Below are 24,343 nucleotides of genomic sequence, written 5' to 3'. Positions count from 1 at the left end.
TTTTCCACGTGGGGCTTCCCATCTCCTATAGCCATCAAAACCGTTAACAGGTATTTGCTCAAAACTGCAAATAATTCACAGGACTCACATCTTTTGCTCACATTTAATTTTTATTTTGATTTTTTTAATGCTGCACAAGACAATATTTATTTCATTTATTTCATTTATTTCTTTTATTTCATTTATTTCTTTTATTTCATTATCTCTGTTTGCTGCTGTTATTTTAATTACTGAAAGAGAGAGGGAACTTTTGTGGCCTTTTTCCTTTTCTTTTTCTCTGTAGGCCGCCTTAAGCCTTCTAAATTTGGAATATTTAAGCAAGCGGAAGGGAAGAAAAGGGGGTTTCGCAAAATCACTTGGGGAGAAAAGGAAAGGTTGCGTTGTTAATCATGCCCTATGGTGGGTGATCAACTGCGTGTACAATTACGTTTCACTCTTAATTAATTGTGCTTAAGGCTTTAATTAAATTTGGGTGTTCCCTTCTTAGAGCAGCTCATACTGACGAAGGTGCATGCGCTGAATGATGTCACGGCAGTCGTTGAACACACGGCGAATGTTCTCGGTGTCCACAGCGCAAGTGAAGTGGGGGTAGCAGTAGTGGCGCCCATCTCCACTAGCAGTGCTGATTCTCTGTGGCACAAACACAAGAAAATGGAGTCAGTGCCACCTCTCTACGATCATCAACTGGGGACCTGCTGAGGACTAGCTGACCAGCTACTGATGTTATGTTAAAGCTAAAATTCTCAGTGGCTATCAGTGACATAAAATGGAAGAATTCAACAGTTTAATCCCCAAATGTTCAAGTAAATTTGCACTTCTGAGAAAAAGAACCAGTAAAGAGAGATCTAAAGATGGACTCTACTCACCAGAAATTCGTCGCGGATGAAGTACTTGGCCCGGGTCACGCGTGGGTCCTCTCCGGGCTCGGGAGTAGCTGTGAAGAAGAGAAGTATTTTGGTAAGGTAATTAAAAGGTTAGGAGCAGAGCTTGAATGCTGGCATCCTTGTAGCCCCTTATCTCCTGGGATTTTTCCATATGCAAATTAGCAGAAATAAATTTTTCTTGCTTCCCTACAGACCCCCTTATAGTTTGGTGGTGCAAGTGAAGGGAGATTTCCATTCTTAGAGGTGGTTCATTTAGGTGATTCTTCAACTCTACGTATGAAAAACCTCCAGAAATGGAAACTTTTAGCACTTTCATGAATGTATAGGACCAATGAACTTAGACATGTCCCAGTGCAATGGCAGAAGGCCACACGTACCATCCTCAGGAGTAGTGTAGCGAGCAAATTCTGGAAAGTAGTCCTCAATCTTCGATTTTCCAGCAAGGACTTTCTCAGCGAGCAGGTCTTGCTTGTTGAGGAACAGAATCACAGAGATGGTGCGCAGCCATCTAACAAAGAGGGAGGCAGGTTTAATGTCCAGGAAAAGAAATCATTCTTTCTGGGAGGGGTTTGACATTCTTACGTGAGTCTTTTTATAATAGTGCAAATACAGGGCCTTGAGATCACAGTAACAGGACCCCTGGGTGGGAGGGTGGGAGAAGCCAGGGAAGATGCTCCACAAACCTGTTGTTCCAGATGCTCTTGAAGAGGTTCAGAGCCTCCTGCAGGCGGTTGGTCTGGTTGTCCTCCCGAATGACCATGTTGTAGCTGCTGCTGGCCACCACGAAGATGATGGCAGTCACATCTTCAGCACAAGAAAGCAAAAGCAATGCACGTTAGAGGTGAAAATGACCCTTAACGATCGAAAGAGCAAAACGTGCTTATAGAGCTGAGAAGTCCATGGCTTCCATACCATTGAAGCATTGGATCCATTTGCGGCGTTCATCGCGCTGGCCACCCACGTCAAACATGCTGCGGAAGACAAGAGGACACCGGGTCGCTGCAAAGGGCTAACACCACTCCACCACTCTGCTGGTGGGAACGTAAGGGAACCATTCTGTTTCAAAATGGGAGTCATTCACTTACTGGAAGTTGACTTTGTCCACCTGGAACTTGGTCTCAAAGATTCCAGAAGTCAGGACACGGCAGCGAAGCAGATCCTAAAACAAAACCCAGGTCAACAGATCTCCCCAAAACCAACTGCAATATTAGTAACTGCGAATTGGAAAGCAAAATCTTGACTAGCTTGGAATGAGGGCTCCGAGTCCCACGACCAAGAACTTCTGCATACCTGATCACTGGGCACGTAGTCAGCCTGCTTGATGACATCAATCTTGTCCAGGAAGCTGGGAGGCAAGGAGAGACACACCGCGGTTTTCAAGGAGCTCATAAGCTCATGGTGATTGGCCCCCAATTCCTGCCTCGCTACAAAGCTGAGCTCAATGGAAATGATGGTGTCATCGTTACGTGGCGTTAAGTCAATGGGAGTTTTGCCTGCGTTGGGTATGTTTATGACTCAAAGCTTATGCCTCAGAAAGGTTAGCTCAAGCAGCATTTAAGATAAATGCATTTGGCTGATGAGATCTAGGAACCAGGAAGTAGGATGGACTCTTGGGGCCCCTGGCCTACAGGTACAGCACAGGACAAAAGGTGGGGTTCTGGTTCTGTGCAACCAGCAGAGGCCCCCAAACCAGGCCTATCTGATCTTGTGCCATTTGAAAATGATTGACTAAAGATTTAAAATTTCTCGGGTTGTTTGGCTTGGACTAAAATGACAAGTAATCTGAAAACTGTATACTTATGCTCCACACATTTTTTTTTTTTTAAAGTAAAATGGCACACTTAAAAGCAGCAAGGATTTTCCCCTCAAGGGACTCATGAAAATGAGATTGTTTGAATTACTCAGAATGGGTATCCCTTCCTCCTACTTTTTAAGAATCTCACTTATTAAAAGAGAACAAAAGAGGTTGACACAAGAGGCCCTTTCTGGCCTAACCACACCGAACAGGAAACGAACACAAAGTTCCCTTCCGTTCTATTTGGTCCATGAAATAGAACACTCCAGAGAGGAGACTTTTAGTTATTAAAAAAAGAATCCCATAGCCCTCCAAGGTTATGGATCCTTCTCTGGCTTGGATCTTGCACAAAAGAGGGGCTTGGGGCTTGAGAGTGGATCTTCCACTGGAGGGGAAGTTATGTGGAAGAGGGGGCCCCGGCCATAAACTTCCCAGAGCAAAGAGGACCCTGCTGGTGTTGCTGGACTAGACACACCATTAGGAAAAATAACTTTGGAAAGATCGGGGGGTCATTTAACTAATATGCAAAGTTCATGTTAAAACTAGGGGGGAGTTTTGGGGGCGTGCCGAGGGGAGGAGGGAGGGGGTATGGAACTGTTTGAAAACAAAAAAAATCACAAAGGGAGAAGAAGTCTACTGAACGACATTCTGCAAGTTTTTTCTCCCCTTCTTTTTTACCAGTTTAGAGTTAGTCTGGCTTAGAGGATACACTAACTTGCCCAATCAGTCCCACATTACAGCACCGGTCCAGAAATAGCTCCCCAGCCGCCCTGGCCTCCAGCATGTTGCCATGGCAACAGAACCACAGTTCTATAAATAGATCATCAGCACCAAATCTTGTGAGAGAGACATCTGGAGCCCCGCCAGCCAAACCCCAGCTCAACAAATAAAAATAGGCAGCTTAAGAAATGGGCAAGAGACCAGGATGGCAACTTTAACGTAAAGGCAGTTAAACCAGACACACGCTGGTCAGCGTGAATGCGGGGCTGTTCCAATCATCCCGCCAGGGAAGACATTTTAAAAGTTTGAAGCTGGGTTTTTTTTTCCCCTCCAAGTTTCCTTAAAACTTTCCATAAACTGTGCAAACGTTGCCATTTTCAGATAAAGTTGCAGGAGCAACTGAATGGTGCTTTAAGAGAAAACTTTTAAATGGTGGGAAATAAAAATTAAAAAAAATAATAATAATTTAAAAAATCCCAGAAACCTGGCTGAAATTCCAGTCAATGAACTTGTTACACCCTCCCCTGCCCCCTTCCAGGGCACTCAAAGCCTCGAGGGTTAAACCCTCCTAATCTTGTACCTGTGCTTCTGACTTGGATCCAAAATACAAAACGCAAACAATTCCAGGATTTCCATTTGTTTTGAGTTACTATAATTAGCACTTCCAGCTTTTAGTTCAAACTTTTGAGAAAATCAGGGACTTTGTTAAAGAAGTGGTAGGGGGTTGGGGTCACAGGGACCGGCCAAGATGGACTGTTTTTCTGTTCCTTGAGAAAACACACAGATTGGCGTGTCTAGTCCACTGCGACACAGCTCTGTCTGTGACAACTGGAAACAATCCACTGGGCACTTCCTATGGGAAGGCGGGGCCAGGGAGGGAGGAATTGATAGGTTTCACAGACCCTACGAGAAGCTTCTGTGATTTGTAGATAACAGGATTCTAGGGGACTTGCTGTTTGTTTGCTGTTACCTGTTCCTCCCTCCTATTTATTCAACCGGTGGTAGAGTCACAATAAATCCCTCAGGTTTGGGGCTCCTAAGTAATACACTTGTTGCTGTTGCTGAGCCAACTGGGAACCTTGCTCCTGACTCCTTATTTTCTATAGCAAAGTCGTTTCTGAGTTTCAGCTACCTACATCACCATTTGTCACCTCCCTCCCCCCACCAAGTCATAAGACACCCCAACTTCAGAATATTTTCACCGAGACCACGTAGCGTGTTTGCGCTACCTTCAAAAACCCTTTATGGCTCTGACCGTCATGTATTTACTGTGTCAGGTACGGGATCGGGGAGGCTGTAGGCTATTTAAAAGGCAACGCTCCAGGTAGGTATGGTGCTGTCCATTGGAAGAGAGCTCAGGAGGGGACAGGGCAAGGACCCCACAGGGGGAAGCATCCTTGAATTAAAGCCCTGTGTGAATGAACAAATGAATGAATGAATGAATAATACGGGTAGGCAATGGAATTCAACACAAAACCTCAGTCCACATGAACAGCATCCAGTAACGCTGGACACGTCCTGCAGTCCCTTACCTGACTGCAGAAATAGCAAGGCCATCATCAGCCACCAAGGAGGGGGAGGGGCATGGTTCTGTCATCATCATTTGTTAGGTTTTTAAATTATAGCAATAAAATATAGTATTTTTACATTATTCAAAGCCCGAGAGCTGCCCAGTCTTCCTTCCAAAAGCTTGGAGGTCAATCCAATTAATTACTTCAAGCTAATTAATTACGAACATCACTTTACTGCAAGTAATTATCATTTTGCTCTCACAGGCATTAATTGTTTATATAAAATAATGTCACTGCACTGAAAAGTGCAATTAAGGGCTTTCTGAAACAAATGAATCAGACTAGAACTTTCTACGTGCAGGTGGAGCTGACTGGCTGGCGTCTATGAACAGAAGCCCTCTGCCAGTAACTTCACAAGCGGGAATTGAGAGTTTGAGCACTTTCTCCACGTGTGCGTATCCCGCGTGTGGCTGTGGAAGAGGGGTTACTCACTACTGGGCGCAGTCAATCAGCTGGTACTCGTTGGAGCGCTCATAGCAGGCACGCACTCCTTCATCCTCCCACAGAGCCTTGGCATGCTCATAGAACTCCTGAGAGCAAACACAAGAAAGGCCAGGGATGAGCATGTGCCCGGGCAGGAGCACGACCCCTCCCAACCCTCCAACTCAGGCACCACCAGGTGCCCTGTGACCAGCATGGGGTGGGATTCCCGGTGGTGAGCCAAATTAATGACTCTCTGCTCACAAGAACTTCCATTCAATTTGTTAAACGTAATTAAAAGCCAAAGTAATTAATTCCTGCTGTCCTCTTATTGTGAATTAACTGGTCCTGGGTAGTGTTCCTCCTATGTTATTTTTTGGGGGGGCGGGAGGGGGAACACAGGGCAGAGTAAACTACTGAATCATTTTGTTTCCTCACACAATTGCCTTTATGGGAAAGATATACATTAATCTGAATTAGGAGAATATGCCAAGGAATGATTCAGTGTTGTGAAAACAAGATATTTCATTTGTAAGATGTGCTGGGATGAAATTTCCCTTCCAGGAAAATTTGAATTTTACCCCAAAAATATGATGGTTAGGAATTGCTGGCAAAGCTGGCCTTCTCGGTGCCCATCCCTCGGGGAGGGTGGTGATAGGGAGAATAAAAGGAGCAAATGACCTCTGGGTTGTTCTGAACTGCAGTGGGGGTTACGATGCCCATTTCATTTGAACATAGAAACGTTTTTAATTATTTGGGGGCGATATTCCCTTAACAAGGAAAAGAGGTTTTTTCTTCGATGTGAATTCAGCAAGAGAAGGATTAAAAGTAGGAAGGGACACAGTCTAGCTATCAGCACAACTAATAAAAGGTTACTGTTCTGGTGCATTTTCAATAGGCTGCCATCTCTTCTTCTATTAGAAATAGGCATTATATATATTGTGCTGACTGCTTGAATTTTTTTTTCCAAGCAAATGCTGTTTAAAAAAAAGCACCTAGCCCTACTTATTAATACTGCTTCCCTGCTAGTAGTAGTAGTTTGCAGCCAAGCCCATTTAAAATACACAAACACAAATTCCCAGGAAAGCCTGACAAAAGGCAACAATAACTCATTGTTTTAACTGTAGACAAGTCCTTTCCTTCTGGGCCTTATAAACTTGCGCATCTTTCCATCTTGTTTCCCCGTTTTCCTCTCATAAACTACTCCTCCCCTACAAACAGGGGTGGGGGGGGGTCAAAATGTATATGCTTGGGCCTGGGCAGTTTTGTGTTACCTAAAAATAGTCCTTTATGGAACAGAGGATTTTTGTAAACAGCGTCCTGCACACCAACCAGGGCGCACAGAAGAAAATCTCCAAGTTATAATTTAGGTGAAAGTCCTTTTTTTCCCTTTTTTTGCAAAAAAGGGAAAAAAATGAGAAAGGGTTTCATTTGCCCCAATGCCAAGGACTGATTTTTGGGAAAAACAAGACAAAAAAACCTTAATAAAGGTCAACTAGCAAATTGTTTAAAATGAGAAAACTCAGGGCTGGCACTTCGTTTCTGCATTCTTTGGTATCTTGGGATACTTTCCTCTAACTGGACAATTAGCATTTGTGTGCCATGTTTAACATACAGCTTTGCTTGTCACAAGTCGCGTACAAGGGCATGATTAAGGCTGCGACACAACTCCTGACACTTTCCCGCATGAAAATTTACGATCTAATCAGGTTGAAGATTAAAGTGTGTTTACTTGTGGGGATGGGCGAGGCAAGATTTACAAGGGGTGATGGAATTCTGCTCACCCATTTTGAGCAAAAGCTCTAATGATCTGATTATTAGGGTTTTGTTTTGTTTGTTTGAACATTAAGGATCCTAAGGGAATTCACTTTTTCCTAAGAATCAGGATTGCTGAAACGAGTTTTGCCCGAAGTGTGTGGCTTTGGCACAGGTGTGCCTGGGGGTTGTGTGTCACCCATGTTCCTGTGCCACATACAGGTGACTCGCCAACAGAGCTCACCACCTGTGCCGCCCAGCGTGCCGGGGAGGGGGTTAAAGGGACAATCCAGGAGCTGAGCTTACAGGAGGGAAGTCAAAGTCAGGCACGTTCATCACGCTCAGAATGTAGTCCACTCTGAACTGGTTCTCAGGGTTGGCCAGCTCCACGGGGGGCACCAGGTTGCTCATGGCGGCCACGATGGTCTGAAAACAATTTAGCAAAGAGGTCAGGGGGACAGCACTGTCTGAAAGGGAGGCGAAGAGAAAAGAGAAAGGACCCAGACACGTACTTCGATCGCCTCTTTCAGGTTGTTTTTGATGTCCTGAACTTTGGTTGCCTTCTCACTACAGTGGGATTGAAAAGAGAAAGAGATCATATTGCATCACATTGATGAGCAGGGCCTCTTTAGTCAAGATATTCCAACTAAAAGCATAGTATTCTGTTCTTGTAAGAGCCGTGGCTTCCAATCTGTCCAGATTGGAGGTTCCTGAATAAAGGATGGTTTCAAATTATCACTCCCAAAGGTGTGTCCTGAGGACATGCCCGATTGGGGCAGATTAGCAAACTGGCATCAAGATAATGATCAAGTCTACTGTACCAGAAGTCAGGCCTGGCTCATTGACCGTTTCAGATGGGTTCCATTTTGTGAAGCTCCCACTGCACAGCAACACTCCTACAAGGTTCCTATTGGCCCTTTACAACACCCCTGTGTGTGTGTGGTGTGTATATTGGGGCTGGGGGAGGCTGATAGGTCAATCACATATTGGGGAGGAGAAAAGGTTTCATGGTTCCACTTGGGGCTTACTCCATCACTGGATTAGTACAGGGAACCAGTGAATGCAGATGAGGATACTATGAATTTTAAGAATTTGGGGCCGTTTTTATTAAGTCACCATGTCAGTCACCAGCCAGCAGCAATGATGTTTTTCAGTGACATTAATATAGGTTGATCCTTTGATATGAATAGGGATAATGTAAGATTCTGTCCCCAGAAGGCTTCATGACCTGGGACTTGTGTGCTGGGGGTGGGGGGTGGCAAGGGGGGGGTACCTGTTAGAAGTTAAAGGTTTAGCAGCCTTTTTAATTACGATTTGAACTTAAGTCATATAGGACATGTGGGATGATCTTTATTCAGAGTCACTGGGGCTGTAAGTAAAGGCCACACCCTTTGGCTCGTGGGGGCGGGGCAGGGAGGGACCCTGATGGAATGTGTCAAACAAAGTGCGGCAGGTGTCTTTCAGCGCTGTCATTTGAGACAGGACCCAAGCAGATTCAAGTCTGTGTCTTCAGGGAATAAAAAGGACCTCTGCCTTGGGGTATAAATCTTATCACACCTATTGCCTCAACCTTGTGGTTTTGGGTGGGGGGGGTGGAAGGGAACCCGAATGCAGGACACACCTACAGTGCATTAGAGCCGCACCGCAGGAGTTGATATTACTGTCACGTGGCAGGAGGGTGCCACCCCTCAGAGGGAACTAAGGCTGAGGAAAAGTGAGTCACAGAAGCAGAAGGAACAGAGCCTCCTCTTTTTCTTGCTGTGTAGGACTTTTAAAAAGAAGCTGAAGATTCGTATCTGTGAAGCTTTCACTTGGTGGATTCACCAGGAGTCCTGGAATGGGGGGGGGGGGGGGGAGAATCAGGCCTGTGACCACCCAGGAGAAGAGGAAACACAAGGAGGGGGGGTTGGTTAACAGCTCCCGCAGGCTGCAGGGTGGTTAGTAGTAGAGCAGGGTGCAAGGGGTGCAGGGTAGAGGGGAGGTGCAGGGGGTCATGTGCTCACCTGCCAACAGCCCTGCCCCCCGCCCATCCTGGCCTTGGGCGTTCTAAGGAATAGCTAACATTTGCTGTCTCAATCCTATCAAAATAGAGATCTGCATATTGATCTGAGGGGTGAGCCCAGATTTCGGATTTCATTTCACCCCTTCTCCAGAGTCAGCCCTCTTTCTCCCTTAAACTGGCCTCTGAGAAACTGCTTTTGATATCGAAGAGGCTGGTTTAGGAGTGTTCTCATCAGTGGGGGGAGGGTATGTTGTGGGGTGGGGGTAAAATATGGTCCCAGGAACACGCCCCCCCGTCACACCCACTTAAAAGTGCTGAAGTCAGGAGAGCTTGAGGAGCAGACATGACAGCGAGAGGCGTCCTGCAAACAGTCCAGCAAACCGGGAGTGTGGGCATTCAGGCCTCGATGGGAGGCTGGGCTCTGGCCCCCTCCTCTTAATGCAACCTCCCTACGCTGTCCTGACCCTCCTTGTGGGGCTTTTCTGCTCTCCACATGCACCACTCACTGAAGCTTATTTCTGAAATTAGGAACCCTGTGCAGACCCAGTGCTACTAGGGTCAAAATCAGTTATTTAGACATGAGAAATTTCTAAAGGATGTGTGTTTGCCCCTAAAGTTCACTTATGGACCCAAATTTACCTAAAATCCCACGGGACAGATCCATTCCCATTCATTAAAAACAGGCTCCATTTGCATGGTAATGAGAGCCATTAACCTTCGCTTTCAACGTCTCAGAGTAGTTAAAATTAGAGATGTCCGGGTATTAAATACCCAAATGTACATACAGCAAGAGGAAAGTACCTCCAGAAACTAGGTTCTTTCATTCAGTTTGATATTTTGGTCTAAGTAGTAGTATGATAATTGGAAAACTTCCAGTCTTAAATACGGATATTTTGAGAACGTGTTCAGTATTCATCTACGTATGTGAATAGGTGTGGGAGTATATCAAGTATAAAACAGCTAAAATAGAAATCTAAAATCTAATTCGGGTGTGTAATACTAAAACATAAAATTCTTCCATTGAAGCAATTACTATGTAGATGGAGATATTATACTGGGGCTGGCAGGTTTATCATCATTTTTACTATCACTTAATGAATTTAACGTTGATTGTGAAAATCAGAGAAAAATCCCTCAGAGGTCTCTAAAACTACTTACAAAGCCAAATTATGTATCCATGATCAAGTCTGCATGGACTAAAATATCAGGACTGGGGCTGAAGTGCTTTTTAGCACATTGCTCCCCCCTCCCCCCATATGTATATAAAGCCTGTTGTCAGGGTTTGAATTTTAAGAGCCCGTCCCCTCCCCCTCGTCAGCTGCCTAAGGGGTAGGGGGGAGGCTAGGTCGTCCTAAGAGTCTCTTTTCCGTCCTATAATACCTTATCATTGTGCTTTTGTGGGAAAGGACAGACAAAAGAAGACAGCAGACAGACGCAGGATACAGGGATTGCTGAGACATGCAGAGAATTTTTATTTATCACGTATGTTAATTCTTATATTTACTTGCAGAACAGTCACAGATAGAAGTGCAGGCAAGGTATTAGTAGGGTGCAAGGGTCTAGTACACAGTAGGTGGTTAAGGGCTTGTCAGGTAGTTCTCAAACGCCAACTTTTGGTACAGTAAACGGTCACTTTTACGTAGATGCCTTTGAATTGCTGTTACACTAAGTTTTTGCCAATGAAGGATTTCATGTCATGTATTTTTTTTTGTGGGGTTTTTGTAAATTGTTTTTGTTTTTTTTTTTTTTTGAATTTTTTTTCGGTTTTCGGTTATCTTTAGAGGTTAGGTGGTAGGGCCCCATTCCCCTCCCCCCCACAACAGAATAGTATTCTTATTAGAAGTTCCTAAGACCAGGCAATTCCAGCATGCAAAGTGTGATAGGACATAGCCAGGAAGATGAGAAACTGTAGCCATCATCTAGGGATAATATATTCTAAAAGAAACAGATGAACAAACATGTGTAAGTTACTTTGTCCCAGGATCCTTTGCCCCGCCCCACCCTGGCCTCAGAAGCTATTTCTTTGAGATACCCTAGGCTAGGTCAATTGGCTCTGCGTGTTCTCATGAGAAATAGCTGCTTCATCACTGCATGCTGAATGTGCAAGCAGACCTGCAATGGTTACCTGGCATGCGTGTGCGTGTCGGCATGTGATGGGGAGTGGGGATGGAGAACTGAAGAAACACAAAAAAATTGATAATGAATGGAGAAAAAAAAAAAAGCGGATGCCATCGTGAATTTCCTATCCACTAGCTAACACAAAATGCCTCCAATTAAAAAAGTACTTGAAAATCTTGAAAAGATCGGAGACTTTTCGAGATCATTCTTAACAATGACCTCCTGAGAGGTGCCGAGGCACTTTTTTTCCTCCCCAAATTACAGACAGTGCAGCACCCCGTATTTTAATAGGAGAGAAAGATTTTTGTCTCCCCCCCTCAAAGGTCTGAAATTTTAAAATCAGACCAAGCACTGGGTGGAGGGAAATTAGTAGATAGTTTTTAAAAACAAGTAGCCAATTTGAATGGACAGCTGGGGTAGGGGTGGGGAGTGGGGAAACAAACCATACGGAAAAACATCAATTCTCGAAATCTTAAACTGATCAGCTAAAGCTGAAATGAAATCTATAATTTGTCCCCAGCTGGATTTAATTATACTTAAAGGCTCCCCCCCCCCATTACGTTCTGCGCTTCCCTCGCTCTGCAATGTTAAGAGACTGTTCATGTGTCATGTGCGAACGTAGACCATGATGGCTGATGGCCCTGAAATGATTTTGTTTCCTCCCCGGGTCTCGGTTTCCCAGTGTGATCTTCGTGTGTGTGTGTCTGTTAAAAAAGTTTTTCTGTTTTTGAATGTGCCTACCCATCGCTGTTGCTCCTTGCAGCTTGCGGGTCCTCTTCGCCGCCCCTTTTAAAGAGAGATTGAAAGCTCACCTAATCTGCAAGGCACCGCGATTTCCCAAAAACCCCACACAGCCTCTCTACATTCCTAAACAAATGTCCGCCATCCTCCCGGGTCAATCCTGGTCGCCTTCCTGGCTAAGTTGGAATGTCTACTGAGACTGCGGCCGTGGAGGGAAGAATGCCACACCTCCGCCACCCTATTAGCCGAGCCCTCTGGAGACTCTCTGGTCGGGTATACAGAAGGGACGGATAATTATTTTCTTGTGCTTTCACTAAATGTACACGCATCAGGGAGATAAAGCAGTGATTTATCTCACAATTCTTTTGAGAATATAGCAGCTCGTAAGGCTTATTTCTCCCAGATCTCAATCTTTCCCATGTTGTATCTGAACACACAAAGGCAGACATGCCTGATTTTTGCCCATGATTTCCTGGTGCAGTATTAATTTCCTCCCTTCTTGTAGTCGGGGTAACTACCTCTAAAGTGTTTTTATTTATATAATTGTTCCCGATAAATTGTCATCAATTAAAATTGTGTCTGCACCATGAGGCAGCAAAAAAAAAAAAGAAAAAAGAAAAAAAACTGGAAGAACAAAATCCACTACTACCACCATAAAAAAATAAAAAATAAACAAACAACCAAAAGCCCCCAAACCCTACTCAAAACCTAATCTTCATAAATGGTAGGAATTCCTCCTTGAAGGTGGGAAGGGCAGCGCAGCTAAGCGTTCTACATGGGTTTTTTTAATTGATTAGCTTATTAGCTCAACCAATGTTAATGGCACCTTCCCCCACCACCCCAACATGAGGAAGAGTTAGCTTTGAGTTAGGAAAATCCACACTTGACCTCTGTATTTCTCAAGGTCAGATTAATATTACACTTTACTCTCAAAATGTAACCGGCCCGGCAGTCTGCGGATAGTTAAGGCAAATTTAATAGCTCAGCCCAGCCCTGACAAAGCGCACATTTACGGGAGTGAGGAGGGAAAGGCCCCGCGCCACGCAGAACACCCCGAGTGGATGGATGTCACCATTATTTCATAGGGAATTCCTAGTGAAGAAGGAAACCGCTTTTGTTGCAATACCGCAGTGAGGAAAAAGAAAAGAGGAGGCTCATTTGAAGGAGACAAAAATAAAGTTTCTAGACTCACACGAAGAATTCCCCTGTATGTCACTTCCACGGGCTAAATTTAACATCCTGAGAGATTACCTATGGCTTCCTCTACCAGGCAGGCAGACTGGGAATGTTGCTTCCTCTTTTTAAAAAGAAAATAGAAAAGAGAAGTTCTGGTTTAAATGCCTCGTGTGTGTTACAGACTGCTCGTCAAGGGAGAACCCTTTCTCTAAAAATTAAAAAACTGTAGGGCAGCCTGGAGAGTGAGGAAGCCTTAAGTTATGGCAAGGATGTCCTACCTTCTGCTGGACTCAAGAAGGTAAACAGCGGCGGCTGCGTCCTTTTAAAAATGCTAGCCATGTCCAGTTTTAATCAAAATATTTATCCAGAGGGTACATGGTCAAATTATTTTTGCTTAACTAGCCTCGTGAAGAAGCACTCCCCGGCAAGTTGCGAGGGGCGGGAATAATTATACAAGATTTATCTTTAAATTACAAATTCACATAACTAAAAGTCAGTTTTGTTTATCAACTGCTGGCAATCTCTGGGAATAGGGCTTTATTGAAGGGTGTGTCAGGAATTAAGAATCTCAGAATTTGCTTTGTGACAAGTGAGAGTGAGCCACTCTATTAGTGACCTGTATGTGCATATTGATAACACATCGGGTCACTCCTTAAAATTGGTAAAGTAGCCCATCCTAGCGAATCCATACTTAAAGCATAGAAATCATCCTAAACTAAAACACCCAGTTGTATGTGTGACATCATCCTCAGCCCGGATTAGCTGACCTAAGAAAATTCTAGAATGTTCCATTAAGGGCTGCCTTTAAGTGCAGTCCTTTTACCTCTGAAAGGTAATAAAATCCATCATTGTGTCCTCAGTGCCTGGTGCGTAGAAGGCATCCGTACGTAAAGTATGTAAATGGCATTTTATTTGGGGGGGGTGGGCAGAGGGGGTACCTTTGGTGCATAACAAACTATGCAGCCTTGACTCAATGTCCCCTTTCGAAACCAAAGGGGATGCAACGGAGAGACAAGTTTTAAACTGAACCCAGGTTTAGGGAAGGGATTAGGACTGCTAACCAGCTAGTAATTCCAAACTAGTGCCTTCAGGTGTTTGCAGTCTAGTGCAGTGAATGGCTGTCACCCCAGTGAAAGCAGAGGACCAGAGATTTAGTGTCTTCTGTTTCCCCAGGGGGGAGGAGGGGGTGTCCATTTGGGGTCTGGAAAGAAAAGCAGTGCCCTGATGATATTGAAAGCTCCCCTCTGTTTGCATTCTTCATGGCAAACAGGACCCTACATTTCTCTTAGGTCCCTCACTCTTAATCTTTGTTCTCAATGCGGTATTGTCACCCTGTCCCTATACCACGATGCCTGCAAGGACTTTTCAAAGGCAAAAATGCCCCTTGACCCGGCCGGCCGGAAGTACCTAACTCCCAATCTCCATCACTTACATGTCTCCTTTTTCTTTCTTTAGGCAAGACTATTGATTTTTTTTTTTTTAAAGAAAGGGAAACAATGATTTGCCTATAATATTAATTCCAAAGGGGGCTGGTGGGGGAACAATTAACAGGGACTACTTGCCTCTTCTAACTTTGTTTTAGATGAGGACATTATTGAAACAGTGTTTTTCTCTAATAGCTTAAAACATCCTGCATTGGTGCATTGCGCTGACATCTACTGGGATGCGGGGGTGGGGGTGGGGGGGGCTTCTCTGCAGTGGCCAGGGTGCCCGCAAAGGGGGTGGCCTCGGCAGGTGTCAGCCATGTTGAGGACCCACTGCACCAAAATCTGTGGGCAGGTCTGCGGCAGACCTGTCACAGGGCCAGCCAGGTGCTGTTTTCCTGGGGTGGGGTGTGGGGTGGGGGTGTTTTCCTAAGAACCCTGGTGCTTTATTATTACTGTTATTATTTATTGCTGCACCAAAGATTAAAAGGAGGGAGGGGGGAGGGGAAATCCCCAAAGAGCTCTTCCCTGGATTTTCTAACATGTAGGCTGAAAAAATTAAGTGAAAATTGGCTACCCAGCCCCCAAAATCTACCTAAACTTCCTAAAGGTTAGTATCAAACGTGTTAATCCTGCTGTGCCCTTGCACAGAGTTGACACTTACTCTCCATTAAACCCATTAACATGCAGGATCCTCATCTGCTTCACAATGGTGCTTTTACCAGATTCTCCGGCACCTAGAAAATGAAAGTAAGTCTCAGGTTATGAAGGAGGCATTTTACACACTTTGGGCAGGGAAGAGGACTGCCGTCTTTTCCATAGGAGCAGCACGCAGAAAAAACAAAATAACAAGACTTGCAATTTTCCTTGACATTTCGACGCAGAGAAAAATGAAACACATGTACAACTCTGTCTACCTGCAGTATTCACCATCACCGTTAACGAGAATTCAAAAGGGATTGCTGTTTTCAGGATTTTTCTGTCCCCCCCCCTCTTTGGGTTGCTTTAAAATTTGTGGGGTGGGGAAGCCAAGGGGCAAAGGGAAGGAATGACGCAATTTTGTCATATGGGGGGGGGGGGAGAGAAAATTGAAGTTAAAACTGAAACTGAATTCTTGAAATAGGAGCATTCACTTGGTGAAACGCACACATCAATGTAGGCAGCCACAGAATTCACTGTTTGTTGGAGGTTTCATGGTTAAAGCACCCAGGATTCACAAACAATGCCCAGACACCGCAGTCTCCTTCAGCTTTGCACTGACGCAGCATTTCCCTCCCGCAAATTCTCACAATGCAGCTTCTTTGCGGGCAGCTTTCTCTAGCCTTGGGCTACTCAAAAAATCAACCCCAACCCTCAAGGTTACGAGGATCCTCCCTCCCTCCCCGCCAAAGGTATTATCCTAAAGATAAATTCTCTCTGGATACAAGCACCACCATGTTGCAGGGGCGGGGGGGGGGGGGGTAGCTGGGGTGCTGGGGGGGGGGAGTGGAAGCCCATCAATTATATGTCATCTTTCTCGAAAAATACATTTTTAATATCAAACGTAGTGCTTGAGAACAACCATATTCACATACAGCAACAACTGTAGAAAGTCTTAAAAGGACACGACTTAAATCATGAGGAAAAATATTCCTGGGAGCTACTGAATTTTCAGAACCCCCAAGCCCTTCTCTGGAAGTCAGAAGGAGCACATGCCTCCATTTTAAGTCACCTTTCATTTGTAAACATATATTTTATGGGGGGGAAAAAAAAGGCACATTTCCACCCAGCTAGAAGGAGGATTGCTATTTTTTCATTTTCTTTTTTGCAAATGTACACTCTCTTCAACAGATACTCTTTGTGTGAAAAATTTTTTGCCCTCCTCCCACACAATCCTGTTTGGGTTTTTTAAATTTTTAATTTTTTTTACCCTTTTTCTTTTTTTTTTTTCACTTTTCATTTTATTAATTGCTTTTGTTTTACTGCCCAGAGAGCAAAGCATTCCTCCTTCTCTTGCCTTTTCATAAGGCTGTAATCAATATCTGTAAAAGTTAAAATTAGTTTCCACAGAAACATTGATTTCAAAGCAAACACTGTATCTTAATGAGACCAACTCTAATAAGTCAAAATATTATTCTCTAATAATGCAGAGAATACAGGACATTAATCAGGATCTGCAAATTCTTTTGTCAGAAGTGTTAACGTGTGTAACACCTCTCTCTCACAGACACAAACAGGTCTGTGCCTCAGTTTCCATATTTATGAAATTAGAGGATTGGGCTGAAAAATTACTGCAGGGGCTTTAGTGGCGCTGTAATTTACTCAATTTCATGTGATTAATAAGATGCATTTACAAAGAGGATCTGGGGTATCATTAAGGTTTCCTGGAGGGGGGCATTATTTGGTGAGAACTACCATTTAAAAATGCAAAATGTGTGGCACTGAGTTGGGCTGCAGACCCTTATGCCAGGGGCTATCAATAAATCATGATAAAATGTAGCCATAAAAGCTAGGACACCTGGGGAAAATTAGCCCACAGGGATGCAAGGTGTGTTTCAGAGTAACAGTCTCAAATTAAGTGGAGACTTTGTGATCTCTGAGCAAAGGTGTCAGAAATCTAAGGCACCTTTAGTATCACATTTGTTTCAAATTAGTATTCAGGTAGAAGGATGGCATTCCTAGGAAATATTCTAGACTTTTCCAGGCTTCTACTTTGAAATCAAGTTATATACACATTAATATTCACATAGCATAATTCTACCTTTAGCAGTTTTAGGCAAGACTTCAACACAGGTTATCATTTAATTTTTGAAATGGCAAATGCATAAACACCAGACTTATTACCACTTAATTTTCAGCTTTATAGAAATCTGGACCCAGGAGAACAAAGGGGTGACCCATCCAAAAAAAAGCAAACCAAACACCACCAACAAAGAAAAATCAACCTTTTTACATTTTTATTCTTTATACTCAAGCTGTTTTGTTGAAATGTGACCATGAACTAGGCTTCAACCTAGCAAATTCACAAATTAACTCAGATAGCCAAATTACTAAGGAAGTGGAAAACTTCCATACTAATTAATGCTTGTGTAATTCTTCTGGTCATTTCAACAATTTCTTTTATGCTTCTGTTTTATTTTGTCCCATCCCCCCCTCCCTTAAGGAAAAAGGAGGAAAGGCCATCTCCTTATAGTTAACACGCCCCCCCTCCCCGCCTTTTTTTTTTTTTTTCTGGCCAAAGAAAAACCGCAATCAAGAGAAAACCCAAAACCAAACAACCAAATGTCACTTGACAAACAACTAATTAACGTCTTTTCATCTCCTTCCACCTGGAAAAGAAGTCTTCTCCTGAAAGCGCTCTCAATGCCCCCTCCCACCTTGAAAAGGACCCAAAAAAAAAAAAAAAAAAAAAAAAAACTCACGCCATTTCCAGACCAAGAAGCCATTTACAGACAAATGTCATTTTCCAGTTCTGATTTGTGAATGTCTTTTTTTTTTTTTCCTTCTTTCACAAAGCACTCTCAATGTGGCCGACTAACAGGAAAATGTGTGTGTGTGTGTGTGTGTGTGCGCGCGCGCGCGCGTGTGTGTGTGTGTGTGTGTGTGTGTTAATGGTTTGGTGCTGGTGGTGGTGGTGGAGGGGCTACAATTAAATTCTCTTTGCTTTTCAAAAAGCCTGCATGTCTGGAAGAGGATAAAAAGGTCATACTGTAAAAATGACGTGTCATTTGGCTTCACTGGGCACTTAGCGTACTAACTCCATTTTTCTTTTTTTTTTTTAATTTTTTTTTTAATTTTTTTTCTTTTTTGGGGTCTTAATTTTATTGGATTCTCCTGGTCTTCCTTCCACGGCCCGACCCGGCCCGGGACACGTCTGCTCCGCGCACACGGCGTGTCCTGCCCGAAACGCACCGAGTCGCGCCCAGCGGCGGCCGCGCTCCCGCCCCCCGCCCCCCCGCTCCGGCGCCACGACTCGCCCGCGCCCCCTCCCCCCCACTGCACCACCTTTACCGCTGCGATCCCTTCCGAGGGGCTGATGTCACCCGCCCCCCCCCCCCGCTCCTCGGCCACTTCCCCCGCCGAAGCCTCCCCTTGGCGAGGTCCCCCCCGCCCCGCGTCACCCCCTCCTCTCCGGCCCCTTTCTTCTCCCTCTCCCAACAAATCACACATCCCACGGAGGCGGGTCCCCCTCCCCCTGCCCGCCACCCCATTTCCTGTCCCCGAAACCCTCTTTTTTCTTTTTTTTTTTTTGTCGCAGTCTCCCGAGCCCGGCGGGGCTCCCCCTCCCCCTCCCCAACATGCACCCAAACCCCTGGCGTCGTGTAGGCCTCGCGGAAAACAGAGAGAGGAAAAGAGAGCGAGGGGGAGGCGAGAGAGCGCGAGACGGACGGACGGACGGACAGAACGGGCGGGCCGGGGGGGGGGGGGCCGCGCCCGCGCCGCCGCGGCCCCCTGCCCCGTTTTGAGCCCCCGCCCGGCCGAATCCGCGCCCCGGGGTCCCCCTTCCGGCCTCGCCCCCCCGGGGACGGCCCGCGAGCGGGCGGCGGGCTCGGGAGCGCGCGCCCGGGGCGGGGGGCGGGCTCGGCGCGCGCGGCCTGCGGGGCGCCCCGAGGGGCCCCCGGGCCGGGCCGGGCCGGGGCCGGCGCCCCCCGCCCCGCCCTTACCCAGCAGCAGCAGGCGGTGCGTGGCCCGGTAGACCTGCTTGTCCTTCTGCAGCTGCTTCTCGATCTTTTTGTTGGCCTCGCGCTGCGCCTTCTCCTCGTTGCGCTGGTCCTCGGTCTTACTGTTTCCGAGGCAGCCCATGGCGGCGGCGGCGGGGCGCGGGGCGCGGCCGGGCTGCGGCGGCGGCGGCGGCGGGGCCGGGCGCGGGCGGCCTCACGCGGGCCGGGAGGGCCGGGAGGGCCGGGAGGGCCGGGGCAGCGCCGGGCGGGCGGGCCGGGCGCGGGCTCGGCTCCTCGGGGAGGAGCGCGCGGGGCGGACTGCGGGCCGCGGGGCGCGCGGGGAAGGGAGGTTGGCGGTCGGACCGAGGGGAGCGCGAAGCTCCCCGCCCCTCGAGCCGAGGCCGAGGGGGGCTGATGGCCGCCGCCGGGCCGAGGCGGACCAGAGCAGGAGCTGCGGGAGCTGCTGCCGCCGCTGCCGCCGCCGCCGCTCTTATTGCCTCGGCCCGGGCCCGTCGCCGCCCCGACCCAAAGCTTTGCAGCGGGCGGGGGGAGGCGGGGGGAGGAGGAGGAGGCGGCGGCGGCGAGGGGGGTGGAAGGAGGAGGAGGAGGAGGAGGAGGAGGGATGAGGAGCGGCGGCGGCGGCGGCGGCGGCCGCGGCGGCGGGGAGGGCGCGAGCTGGCGGAGGGAGGCGCCCCCCGGCTGCCCGGGAAGGGGGGTCCCTCCGCCCGCGCCCGCGCCCGGCCCGGGACGGCCCGGGGAGCCGCCCCCTCGCCCCCCGGGCTCGGGCCCCGCTCGGGCCGGGCCGCGGGGGGAGAGGGGGCGGCCCCGAGCCGGTGACGACCCCTCGCACGACGCCAACGCTCCACCCCCCGGGCCGCGTAGCCCTGCGGCCCCCGAGGCCGAGCGCCCCCACCCCCCCTCCCCGCCCCTCCCGCGGGCGCCGCCGAGGGGCCGGGGTGGGCGGAAGGGGAGGGAGCGCGAGCCCGAGCCCGGACTTCGGAAAATTTTCGAAAAGAGAGAGAGAGAGAGAGAGAGAGAGACACGGAGAGAGCCAGAGAGCAGGGAGAGTGTGGAAAAAGCGAGGCGAGCACGAACCAAAGGACAGAGCAACCGAAAAGGAAAATGTGTCCAAACACACACACAAATACTCAATAAAAATCCACACTACACAGCGATGGTGGTGTCTGGTGGCGGTGGCGGTGGCGGGGGGCGGGGGGCGGGGGGCGGACTAGATGAGCCGCTCGTCGCGCCCCCGGCGCCGGGCGCCGTGGCCCGAGCCGAAGGCGCCGCCGGCCCCCGAGCGCCCGCGGCCTCTGCGCCTGGCGCGGCCGCCCAAGTAGGAGAAGAAGGCGCAGCCCAGGAACACTCGGAAGCAGCAGGTCGCCCCGAACACGAAGCCGCAGCCGCGGCCCTGCTCCGTGCGCTTCTGCAGCAGGAAGTTGAGCACCCACGAGGGGCTGCGCACCGAGAAGACCAGGAAGACCACGAGCGGCAGGTGGGCGCTCAGCGCGCCGGCCTTCAGCGGCCCGGGCCGCCACACGACGCCCCCCACGCGCGGCGCCGAGTAGTAGGCGTCGTCCTCGTCGCCCGAGTCCGTGTCCCACGCGGCCCAGGCCCTACTCGCGCCCCCGCCGCCGGCGCCCTCGCCGCCCCCGCCGGCGCCCTCCGCGGCGCCCTCGTCGGCGGTGGCGGCGGCGGCGGCAGCGGCGGCGGCCTCCGGGCCTCGGGCCTCCTCCGGGGCTTCGGGCGCCGCCGCCTTCTTCTTCTTCTTCTTCTGCATCTTCTCCAACTTCTTCCTCTCCTTCTCCTTCTTCTTCTCCTCTCTCCTCCTCTGCTCCTGCAGCTTCTTCTCCACCTTCCTGCGCTCCTTGTCGGTCAGGAACTTCTCGGGGGGCGCGCCCCGCGCCGTCGTCGGGGTCCCCTCGGCGTCCCCGCTCCTGCGCGGGGCGAGCGGCTCTCTCGGCCCGGCCAGCGCCGCAGCCGCCGCCGCAGCTTCGGCAGCCACCTCGGCCGCAGCCGCCGCCGTCTTCTTCTCGCTCTCCGCCGCCGCTCGGGCTTTGATCTTCATGGCCATCTTCAGCATGGTGGCTCGGCCCCTTCGGGGTGCCCGGCTCTCGCCTGGCCCGGGCGCCCTGCTTGCCCCCGGCCTCGGCCTGGCCGGACCCCGTGCGCCCCGTGTCGGGGAGGGGGCGGGGGTGGGGGGGTCGGCCGCGATCCCCGCCGCGCTGCCCGGAGCGGGGGACCCCGGAGCGGGGGACCCCGGAGCGCGCGCCGCGCCGCTGGCTCGCCCGCCCGCCCGCCCGCCCGCCCGGCCGGCCGGCCGGGGCGTCGGGCTGCTGGGCTGGCTTGCCTAAGAGTTAGCGCCAAAAAGGATGAGCAAACGGAAAAAAAGGGGTGAGAACAAACCAAAAAGCACCCAACAACAGCGAGAAACCAAAAAGCACCGAGAAATGTCAAACAACTCAAAAAAGAAAAGTGCAGAGGCGCGATGGCACGAGTTTGCTGTTACCCTCAGGCGCTCCTCGGTTTGGCTCTTGGGCACGCCAATGGAGAGGAGGAGAAAAGAGAAAAGAGAGAATTGGGGGGGTGCCCGGCGGGCTCGGGGCAGGGCGGCAGCGCCGGGGCGCCCCTGCCCTGTCCCGGCCCCGGCGGCTCTTGCCCCGCGCCGGGCGACTCGCACTTCCTCGGGAGGCCACGGTGCACCCGGACTTACATGTGAGTGAGGTGCACTCACACGCAAGCAGTGCCTGCCTGCCTGCCTGCCGGCCGCCCGCCGCCGCCCCGCGCCGGGACAGGGGTTCGCTCCAGCCGGCGCCGCAGCCCCGAGCCGGAGAGCCGGGAGCCGGGGAGCCAGCGAGCGCCGCCGGGCCAGCCACCTGACGCAGCCCGCTCCGCGGTGCCGACGCGACTGAGTGTCCCCGCCGGAGACGGCGCTCCTAAGCAGCCCGATGACGCCCCAGCCTCTTCAGAGGACGGACCCACAGCGGCGGCCCCTATAAACCGAAGGGGAAGCCGAAAAATCGGCCCGCCGAGGACGCGCCCAAACGGGCCGCCGCGCGCGCCGGGGGTGCGGGCCGGTGCGTGGGGGGCGTGGGCGTGGGCAGGGGGCGCGGGGGGCGCGGCGGCGCGGGGCGCGGGGGCGCCCAAGGCGGTGGGCGCCGGACCCCGCCTCCCGGACCTGCCTCCCAATTTTCGGTGAGTGGTGTAGCCCTGGGCGGCGTGCAAAGTGTGCGACGGCGGCGCTCGCCCCTGCCGCGCGCCTCCTTACCTCCAGCTCCGGCCGGCGCACGCGGGGACCGCCGCCCACCCCTCCCCTTCCCCGGCGGCGCGCGCCCGCCCGCCCGCGGAGCTGGGTGTCGGAGACACTAATTAATCGCGACGCCCGCGGAGGGTGCTCAGCTGTCCTGGCGGGAGGCGCCGTGCGAGCGAGCGCTGCTGCAGAGGCCGGCGGCGGGCGGTGCGCCGCGGTGCAGGGCGCAGGGCGCAGGGCGCAGGGTGCAGGCGGCGGGCTCCGGGCGGCGGGCTCCTGGCTGCACCCTCGGGGCCCGCGGCGGCTTCCCGGGCCGGACGGGACGCCTGCTTCTCCGCGGCCCGGCTGGGGAGCTCTGCAACAGAGGGGAAAAGTAGTTTACGGAACACGAATTAGTTTGAGCGTCGTTTAAAAACTTTATAAAAGTGTGTCCCGGCGCCAGGCACACGCACAGGACGCGGGGTGCGGAGCAGCGACACTGAAGTTCTGCAACACCGACGCTGCTCTCCTCCCCGCGGACCCCCCGCGTGAGTCACTTGCACCCGTGTCTGCTTGGGTGCAGCTCGTTCGTTCGTTCATTCATTCATTCATTCATTCATTCAATAAAGGTGGTGCATGTGGCTCACCTTGTGCGCAGGTGAGCACAGGTGAGCAGGCTAAGACACCGCGACTGCCTTTGGTGGGTGGGCGGGTGCCACCACCTAGACTAGGTGGTCGTGAACTCTCTCCCACCCTTGACCTTCGTTGACTTAACAGACTTCCCGGAGCCTCCGGTTAAAGTGAGGAAGGAAGCCCACCTGTAAATGGAAACACACCTAACAGAGCTAGGGGCCAGGGGTGACTGATCCCACCGGACGCCTGGAGCCAACTGTCGCCAACAGTTCCTAAGTTTTCTTTGGAAACCGAAAGACACTAGTAACTGTTCAACGGCACTACTGAAATCCCCTTTCCCAAAAGTAAGAGAAGCTGTGACAGATGAAGATGTCACCTATTATTTTTCTTGGCCCCATCAGGTACACCTCCATCCCTGTTCTACAAGGCCTCTTTTTTATGGATCCGGGAGACAACAGGGCAATTCAAAGTCACTAAAAGAACACTTGGAGTTAAGCACAGGAAGCAGAAGCCGCAGGCCAGACCCTCAGCAGCAAGGCCCTCAGCAGCAAGGCCGCCGAAGGCCTCCGAAGCTCTCCGCCGGCCACCGGTTGCTGTGCTTGCCTTCCCCTCCTCACGCGCAAACTTCACCAGGTCTCTATCACACACATCTGGCCTCTCTTCCACACAAAAATATACCTTCTTTTGAAAAGAGCTCAAAAGAACTGCTGTTCCAGGTTGACTTTTTTTTTTTCTTTACCTAAACCAGAGCGGGTAAAAATAGTGAACCCGTGGACCCAAAGGGGCCTGAAAGCCACCTCCACAGCAAGGCCTTCAGAGCAACTATTCTGTGGCTCTTCCGAGAGATCGTGACTCACAGTCATTCACCGACTAGATTAGACACTAGTTGAAGACAGGGCCCACGTTTTCTATCTTCCTATATTGAATAAAAACTTCTTGGTTGAATTTGATTAACTGACTGTGGATTTTTAAAAATTGGCCAAGATTTATAAGGAGGAGGAACAGGCCAGAAATTTGTTACGCTCCATTTGTACAAAAGCATCTTCCTTCCTGCTCCTAATGTGGCAAAACACAAATATACTGTATTTAAGAGGAACAAGGTAAATAGTAACCAATGATACTTATGCCAGTAGCTACACCTTACTACAGTGAACCTAATGCCCAGTCTCCTTATTTGGAAAGCCTTGAGGTGGGTTACCCTCTTCCCCCCCTTCTAGATAAACGTCACACCTAAA

General features: G+C 50.0%; 1 protein-coding gene and 1 long non-coding RNA gene across 5 annotated transcripts; one reads left to right on the top strand and one right to left on the bottom strand.

Moving 5' to 3' along the window:
- Nucleotides 1–94: 94 nt before the first annotated feature.
- GNAS (GNAS complex locus) lies at nucleotides 95–19,744 on the bottom strand. The gene is given in 13 exon segments (NM_001003263.1): nucleotides 95–630; nucleotides 867–934; nucleotides 1,262–1,392; nucleotides 1,568–1,688; nucleotides 1,797–1,855; nucleotides 1,970–2,043; nucleotides 2,175–2,229; nucleotides 5,403–5,500; nucleotides 7,452–7,571; nucleotides 7,658–7,712; nucleotides 12,007–12,051; nucleotides 15,271–15,343; nucleotides 19,250–19,744. Coding segments are annotated over 13 exon segments (1,185 nt in total). The 5' UTR covers nucleotides 19,389–19,744; the 3' UTR covers nucleotides 95–483.
- LOC119865708 lies at nucleotides 13,999–24,058 on the top strand. Of its 4 annotated transcripts, none has more exons than XR_005378067.1 (2): nucleotides 13,999–14,074; nucleotides 23,253–24,058. It is a non-coding gene; the product is annotated as an uncharacterized LOC119865708 (long non-coding RNA). The 4 variants fall into 4 exon arrangements; XR_005378068.1 differs by lacking the exon at nucleotides 13,999–14,074 and adding an exon at nucleotides 22,753–23,023; XR_005378066.1 differs by lacking the exon at nucleotides 13,999–14,074 and adding an exon at nucleotides 22,753–23,133.
- The last annotated feature ends 285 nt before the right edge of the window (nucleotides 24,059–24,343 follow it).

This window comes from Canis lupus, chromosome 24, assembly GCF_011100685.1.
Source record: "Canis lupus familiaris isolate Mischka breed German Shepherd chromosome 24, alternate assembly UU_Cfam_GSD_1.0, whole genome shotgun sequence".
NCBI classification, from domain to species: Eukaryota; Metazoa; Chordata; class Mammalia; order Carnivora; family Canidae; genus Canis; species Canis lupus.
This window is presented reverse-complemented; position numbering and strand designations above follow the sequence as displayed.